The following is an 8,444-nucleotide window of genomic DNA, read 5'->3' on the forward strand; positions in this document are numbered from 1 at the left end:
TCAGATTAAAGAGCTTTCCATCTGTTCGATATGTGATTTCTACTCCAGTGGGGAGTTTCCCTTTGACAAAGTGTAGGATCATGGCAATGAAAATAATGAATAGAGTTGGGGCGATAACACAACCTTGTTTAACACCTGATCCCTTGTGAATAGTTCATTTGGAGAGCCATTGTTATCTGTGATGGTTGTTGTCATATTATCATGGAGGATCCAAATGATGTTCACAAATTTATCTGGGCAGCCAAGTTTCAGAAGGACAGTCCACGGGGCATTATGATTTACAGTGTCAAAGGCCGGTACAGGAGTTGGTTTTCTTCTCTGCATTTTTCTTGAAGCTGTCGAGTGGTGAAAATCATGTCCACTGTCCCCCAGAAGGTCTAAAACCATTTTGGAATTCAGGAAGGGTCACCTCGGATATTGTTAAGAGATGGCTTGCTAAGATTCTTGCAAGAATTTTGCTGGTCACAGCTACTAGAAAGATGCCTCGATAGTTTACACAATCCATTCTGTCACCTTTTAAAAATTGAATCATAGAATCATAGAGTTGGAAGAGACCACAAGGGCCATCCAGTCCAACCCCCTGCCAAGCAGGAAACACCATCAAAGCATTCTTGACATATGGCTGTCAAGCCTCTGCTTAAAGACCTCCAAAGAAGGAGACTCCACCACACTTCTTGGCAGCAAATTCCACTGTCGAACAGCTCTTACTGTCAGGAAGTTCTTCCTAATGTTTAGGTGGAATTTTCTTTCTTGTAGTTTGAATCCATTGCTCCATGTCCGCTTCTCTGGAGCAGTTAGCTCTGAAGTTAGCAGGGTTTTTTTGGGGGGGGGGGATGTATGCAAGTAGGTAGCTGTGCCTAATGCGCAAACAAGCCTGGCACCAGCCCTGGTGAAACCATACAGTACCGTACATCCTAATGACACCACAATCTCCAGTGACCTTCTTTGCAAGGAAACCAAATCCCTGGAGTGCGGGGGCAACAGTATATCCAGCTGGCTGTATCATGGCTTCAACCAAGGAAGATCAAAGTGATTCTTTGTGAATTAATAGGGGGTTCCACTCTGGCGGCAGGTGGGTTTGAATCAGGAGAGTAACCAGGGCCGGATTGAGGTTTGATGAGGCCCTAAGCTACTGAAGGTAATGGGGCCCTTTATATATCCAGCTCTCCTTTCTCAACAACAAATTGTCGCTGTTTTTTGTGTTGAATATATGCTACATGGTAATTTATGGACCTAATAGGTATCTAAAGCCATTTGCACATAACAAATAGAAGCCTACACAACACAAAACACTGTTGCTGTATGTTTTGTTTTGTTTTATTTGTTTTTTATCTTATATTTTGGAAATGTACATCCAATTCCCCCCCCCCCCCTAAGCTATAGCTTGTTTAGCTTATATGTAAATCCGGCACTCACAGTAACCAAAATTTTACAAACAATGGGGCGGGGAGGGGGCAGAGAGAAAGAGCGAGGAAAGGAGAGAAACAAAATGTGAAGGAATCGTAGTGTCCTAATCGTTGGGAGGAACCCTGAGGGTCCTCTAGTCCAACCCCCGACAACTAAACTAAACTAAAAAAATCATTCCAGTAGCACCTTAGGGACCAATTAAGTTTGTCATAGGTATGAGCTTTCGTGTGCATGCACACTTCAGCACACGAAAGCTCATACCTATGACAAACTTAGTTGGTCTCTAAGGTGCTACTGGAAGGATTTTTTATTTTGTTTTGACTGTGTCAGAGACCAACACGGCTACCTACCTGTAAACTAAACTAAACTAAACTAAACTAAACTAAACTAAACGAGTACCAAAAAGGGTACCAAAAAAAGAGCACAAAGCTCTTTCACTCTTAATAGCTGAGGGAATTCCAGCAGGAACAGGTTTTCTCCCCATCGCCTGCTGACAAGCTGTGCCTGCCCCTTTTCAGGGATGTCCCGTCGACAGCGCTGGGCGGAGCGGGCAAGCGGCTTTAAATAGAACCGGGCCGGCAGGCGAGGGGATTGGGCGGTGGCCGGCGCGATGGATCTCCCCGGCGAGAGCGAGAGCGAGAGCAAGAGCGAGAGCAGTCGGCGCGGCGTGTGGCGCGCTTCCCTCGCCGTGCGCTGCGCTCTGCTGCTGGCCGTGTGCGCCCTGGTTGCCTCGCTGGCGGCGCTCGCCACGGTCCTGGCGGGTCGGGCGCGGGAGCCGCCGCCGCGGGCGCTGCAGTCCCCGATGCCGCCGACGCCACTGCCTTCTGGCTCTGAGAAATCGCAACATGGGAAGGTAGGTACCCTTAGGCTCATCTAGTCCAACCCCGTGAGATGCGGCCAGCGCCAAAACAAGCCTTTCCCCATTTCTGCTTCTCGGACGCCTCTAACGCCAGACTTCTCTTTTCTTTTTCAGAATTGTACTCATCTCGTCTTTAAGATTAGCGAAGGTACCAGTAAGTATCGCTTCTTGGAACATGTGTGCTCACTTGGAGTCCAGAAAGAAGGCCTTGTGGGATAGGGGTCACACACTAGGACTGTGTAGAAGGTGGTTCAAAATGCAGGGGCAAGGGATCTCTTTGGAGCTCATACAATAGCCCATGTTATAGAACAGGCATGTCCAACAGGTAGATCATGGGGTGTTCCTGGTAGATCTTGGTTGATCTCTGCCCCCCCCCCAGCGATCTCATTAGAAGCAAAAGAAGCAAAACAACAACAGCTTTCTAAAAAAGCTCCACAACATTGTCCTTCTCCAAAAAGCTCCACAACTTTGGCTTCCTACAAAAGCTAAACAACTCTTGCTTCCGCAAAAAAAGCTCAAAAACTTTCGGTAGGTCACTGCTAGATTTTTTTTACGACAATGGGTAGATCCCTGCCAGTTTTTTAATACTGTGAGTAGATCACAGTCTATTGGGAGTTGGACGTTTTAGAACATTGGTTGCCAATTTTGCTTCCAGGCCTGATTTAATGTATTCACATTCAGTGTTTTGAAGCCCTTGATTATTTGATGCTCCAAACATCTGAAAGACTGCCTCCATTCCTACCAACCTTCTTAGCTATAAAGATCTGCAGAGGAAGCAGCTCTTGGTAGTTTTGCCACCCTCAGAAGTACAGAGAACCGCAGCCTGGGAGAGAGCTTTCTTTGTGGCAGCCCCTAAATGGTGGGCTCCCTCCCTAAAGAGGTGTGCCTAGCACCTTCATCGTACAGCGTTGAATGTGCAGATTGTACACTGCTGAATTTATACTATTGTGGATCCTGCATTCATATAACTTGCCCAGGAAGCTTCGTACAGGTGAAAGGTTGATAAAGACTCTTATTAGTACAAGAAACAAGTCTTTTATGAGACTCCAAGGAAACTGGTGGGTGGCTCTGTTAGGGTCCTGCTGCGATGATGCAAAGGAACTGTGTTCCCACTTGATTCCTCTCTTTTTCCAGCACGCTTAAGGAACGGACAACTGAACTGGTGGGACTGTAAAGTTGACGGAACAATATGTAGCCCAATATTTGAATACTCTTCTTCAAGACTGGGAATTAAGTATGATGGCCTGTACAGCATCTATGCCCAAATGAATATTTCACACCAGTTACCTAAAGTTAAAGAGAAGGTGGATATCAGCCTCATCATCCATGGCCATCGTGATGGACATGCTTTCCATATTCTGACCCTCCCATTGAGTTACCCTGCTACAGCGCATCCAAAGGAAACCGCAGTCACAATTTTCATGGATGTCTCATCTTATCGACTGAAAGAGAATGATGAACTTTCCGTGGAATTAATGGCAAGTAACTCCTACGAGAGCTGGACCCTTAGTCCCAAGGGTAACTTTTTTGGTGTCTCCCAGGTTCCTGAGGAGCCTATTTCAGAAGTAACTGGAATCAAATGCCGTTCTTCGGTGTGTGGAATGGAGAGGGTGCTTGAGAACTTTCAGACAACGCTTGAGACAATTCCTCCAGATCAAAAATGACGGCTGTAATTGTGTGCAGGCTCATGCAGATTACAGGGTCTGGAGTGAACCAGGACCAGAACTTCAGTGGGAGACTTGACATTCAAGACTGTTCCAAGTGCTGCTGTGAAATGCATGGATCTGTGTGGCAACTGGGACAATGTGTCGATAACTGGCACGTGTCGTGCCTGTGTTTCACTGTGGGGCATCACTACCGGTATCTGTGATTGGGAAGAAAAGGGGGCAGGCTTTGCTGCTAGCGCTGGTTTGGGGAATCCGCTCCTGAGAATGGGGTTGGACTTGCTGACCTTTGAAGATCCTTTCATTCTTATTAGATTTATATCTTAATCTACTGTACCAAGTAGATAAAATCAAGTTGAACATGTGACAGATTTCATTCAGGCAGCAATTCCGGAATAATATTATGCAACTCATGATATCTACACCAGCAGATGTGTGCCTGTCTTTACCCCATCCTGACATTGCTGCCCAGAGTGACATGTCTTTAGCTGGGATTCCTACATGGGGTTGGACTAGATGACCCTTGGGTGACTCCTTTCAGCTCTACAGTTCTGTGATTCTTCTCATTTGGAGGCTCTGACGGTCCTGGTTGCCTCTGGTCAAGCAGAGGCTTGACAGGCATATGTCAAGAATGCTTTGATGGTGTTTCCTGCTTGGCAAGGGGTTGGACTGGGTGGCCCTTGTGGTCTCTTCCAACTCTATGATTCTATGAGTCTATGATTCTATGGTGCTGGTCGCTCAGTTTGTTGCGTGTTGGCTTCCAGGATATCCCAAACAAACCATTCCCTTTCCTTCTGCCTCAGACGGTATGGGTGGCTCTCTGACAAGTTGCTCCTGAAAACACTATCAAAACCTTTATACATCCGTTTGATTGGGCGGGTAGGTGGCTCCACTCCTTCTGCTTTAGTCTATGACTCTATGCCCAGCTTCCAAAGAGATGGTGAGGTTCTCGAAGATCCTTGCTGTCTGCATGTTAATGACTGTGCTTTCTGTTCCCAGCCCATTCCTTCCCAGTTAGTGGCCTAGATCTCTGCTTTGATGAATTTTTGCATTCACGTGTGTTCTGGGCAGGGAAAGCACTGAAAACAAAAGTAGTAAAGGAGCACATTTAGTGATTTGTTTTCTCTTTCATCCCACAAAACACCCAGAAAATATCTAGCACTAATTAATAGCCCAGATCCAGACTAGAAAATGGGTGGGGGTGGGAAAGATACCTAATTTATATTTTAACTTATTTATGTTTCTTGATATCGCAACAGTGTATTTTATTGGCATCAGTGTATTTTATTGGCAACAGTGTATTTTATTGACATATTTAATCTTTGCATTTTATTTTATTTTGAATTGTATTTAATATATGACAAAGTAGTTGCATACATCAGTATCTTAAAAATGCACACCTGAAATAGTGTACCTGGATATACCTCTGCAGTCTTGAGGGTTAGCTTTCCTGCCTTTCTGTTTGCCCAGTACAGTGGTACCTTTACTTACGAATTTAATGCGTTCCGAACACACATTTGTAAGTCGAAAAAAAATTGTAAGTCGAATCCCATGGGAATGCATTGGGAGAAAAAAAATCGTAAGTCGAAGCAACCCTATCTAAAAATCGTAAGTAGAAAAAATCCTATCTAAACCGCATCCAAGATGGCGGGCGGAGCTCCATTCGTAAGTAGAAAAATTTGTAAATAGAGTTACTCGTAAGTAGAGGTACCACTGTACTCTTTTATCCAAAGCATCTCTGCTTACCAGTCTCCAGAGGCCACAGGCAACTAGATGTTTCAGGTAAGCAAGTACACAGAATTCCTCTCAAGCAGCTAAGCGGGCTGGCACAGATCATGCTGCCCCTCTTCTGCCAGCATCATGGTTTCTGTGCTAGGCCATGATGGGAAGAGGCTAGTTTAGAAAGAAAAATCACAACCGTTGTGCGTGTGTTTTCAAGGATAACATCCACATCTCAGTTATACATGAGTCAAATGTGCTGCCAGTTGTAATTCTGATAAAATCCTGTCATAACAAAAATTAGGAAACTCTGTTGAAGGGATATGATCTGTCTCTCTTGATCCTTTAGTAGCCTTGAGCAAAATGCACCAAGGATTTGGGGTCCCACAGCATCTACAGGGCCATAGGTTCCTCATTTCTCATTTTATCATGGCAATCGCCCTGAGACCTGCAGGTCTAGGGTGGTATACAAATTAAGTACCGGTAAATAAATAAATTCAATTAATACATTACTGCACTTAACAGTCAGAGCCTGGCTTACATGCGACTATTGAACATTAACATCTCATTTCTGCTGAGGTGTGTTTGATGTTGCTGCTGTATATTTTGTTTTTCATTTTCCTTGAGCTGGTTCAAGTGTTTTTTATTTCAGGTAGCTTTTTTTAGAGCCAGTTGAGCAGCCTTTTCTTTTTAATAGGATTTTCTTGCCTGTTCTAGTGCCATTCCTTTTTTTATTATTTAAAAAGAGGGCTATCTTTTTAATAGAGAAGTTAGCTGTGCATTTTGTAAATACATAAATAAATGGTGAAGCTGAGACCAGAGCTTCAAGGTGCTATTTTTAAAGCCCCTCATTTCTTTGAAACTGCATATCAAATAAACTCTGATTTTTTACTTTTATTGTTACCATTCAAATGTATATTAAGGAACAGAGGAAAAGGTTGTATTTTAAAATTTTATTTATCCACCGGGTATTGAATAAATAAAAACTGGTTAATTTATCATTTCTGTCTTTTTCTTTACATCTTACATGGTTTTCTCAGTTTCATTGTTGTACCTATATATTTTCATTCATTTGGCTAGTATTTCATTCAGTAAATGACCATTTTGTGACAATACCTTTTGGACCAGTATCCCAGGTCACAGGTTTCATGTAAAAATTGCTAACATTAGATTTTGATTACAGGTAGGTAGCCATGTTGGTCTGGAGTAGTCAAAACAAAATAAAAAAATTCCTTCCAGTAGCACCTTAGAGACCAACTAAGTTTGTCATTGGTAGGATGCAGGTATCTGAAGAAGTGTGCATGCACACGAAAGCTCATACCAATGACTAACTTAGTTGCTCTCTAAGGTGCTACTGGAAGGAATTTTTTTATTTTGTTTTGACTAGATTTTGATCTAATGCTATTTCACAGCCACCCATTTCCCTTGGTATATCTAAAATATCAATGCAAAATTTTCTTGTGCCTGAGCAGTTCCAGAATATGTCCACATTCTGACACAAGTATTCTGAAGACCACTGGTTGCAAGAGCGCTTAACTGCTTCTGAAGTTCATATGATATTAACTCCAAAAGGAAAAAACACACACACAATGGAGCAGGGGGTGTATTATTTTCTCTCCACAGCATATGGTGGCACTTCATGTTCCATCAGCCCCATGGCCAGCTTTGATGCAACCAGTTCAGCAACATCTGGAGTTCAGCAACATCTGGTCCCCCATCCCTGCACACATGCACATGGGCACAGATGTAAGGGATGTAAGGCTCAACAGAACTCTTCAACTTTCTAGGTGCAACAGGGGGGCGTATACACAAAATTTCACTGTGCCACTGCATGCTTCCTGAAATTTCACCCAGTTTATGTCTAATAAGGCGGCACCAATCTCTTGAGTTCTCACACATTACATGAGTTCTCCCCAAGTTGGGAAGGCTTATTTGACAAGAGAAGAAATTTAGAAACCTGCAGAACTCAAAATCTCATTCGTTTAAAATCTCTGAATCAAATCCACGTGTAACTCGTCTGGAAATGTTGACATGTTTGTTTGTTGCTGCTCATTTAGAAAAGGCTGATTCACGCTGTGCTCAGGTGTGGTCCAAGAAATTGACACCAGAGGCAAGATGAGTCCTTCATCCTTTTACATCTCCTGGCATCCATTCTTCTCCTATAGGAGATGCAACAATTAGTCAAGGCAATGCCCCCCAGACCCACGAAAACATCTAGGGCAGGGGTCCCCAGACTACGGCCTGTGGGCCAGATGCGGCCCAATTGGCCTCCCAATCTGGCCCGCGACACCCCCGCCGCCCGCCGCCGCCCGCTACCACCGCCCACTCTTACGGCGCGCAGCGCGGCGGCGCTCTTCCAGGTCAGAAAAAAGTGCCGAAAATCGTTTGAGCGCATGCGTATGGGCCTCTCCCGACCCAGAAGAGGTCATTTCCGGTGCACTTTCGGGTCGGGGGAGGCCCATACGCATGCGCACAAACAATTTCCGGCGCTTTTTTTTTACCTGGAAGCGTGCCACCACGCCAGAAAGTGTGTGCGCGCATGCGCACGGGTGCGCACTCCCCCGCCCTCTGGCCCGCCACGCGATCGGCGCGGCGGGCACCGGCCCAAAGCCGGGTAAGTCTGGGGACTTGTGTTTATTCAGTTTTACTGAGTCCCTAATCTAAACCACTTTTCCCCTTACCAAGTGCTGACAGCAGCATTTCCTACACTCAACTCTTACTCAGTTTGATTGCCCAAAACCATAGATCAAAACCTCAGTCTGTTTCACAATTAGTTTCTCCCCTCACCCCCTTCT

General features: G+C 44.7%; 1 protein-coding gene across 1 annotated transcript; it reads left to right on the plus strand.

Moving 5' to 3' along the window:
- The first annotated feature begins 1,991 nt into the window (after positions 1 to 1,991).
- On the plus strand, positions 1,992 to 6,129 carry LOC148683360 (uncharacterized). The gene is made up of 3 exons (XM_088658671.1): positions 1,992 to 2,260; positions 2,381 to 2,420; positions 3,401 to 6,129. The coding sequence occupies exons 1-3, from the start codon at positions 2,018 to 2,020 to the stop codon at positions 3,928 to 3,930; spliced, it is 813 nt and encodes a 270-aa protein (XP_088514797.1). The 5' UTR covers positions 1,992 to 2,017; the 3' UTR covers positions 3,931 to 6,129.
- Positions 6,130 to 8,444: the final 2,315 nt, after the last annotated feature.

Source organism: Zootoca vivipara, chromosome 15, assembly GCF_965207765.1.
Source record: "Zootoca vivipara chromosome 15, rZooViv2.hap1.1, whole genome shotgun sequence".
NCBI classification, from domain to species: Eukaryota; Metazoa; Chordata; class Lepidosauria; order Squamata; family Lacertidae; genus Zootoca; species Zootoca vivipara.

Excerpts from the sequence above, each read along its gene's own strand:
- LOC148683360 (XM_088658671.1), top strand. The coding sequence starts at position 2,018 with ATGGATCTCCCCGGCGAGAGCGAGAGCGAGAGCAAGAGCGAGAGCAGT. Across the intron at positions 2,261-2,380 it reads AGAAATCGCAACATGGGAAG|AATTGTACTCATCTCGTCTT; the intron begins GTAGGTACCCTT and ends TTTCTTTTTCAG. Across the intron at positions 2,421-3,400 it reads TAAGATTAGCGAAGGTACCA|CACGCTTAAGGAACGGACAA; the intron begins GTAAGTATCGCT and ends CTCTTTTTCCAG.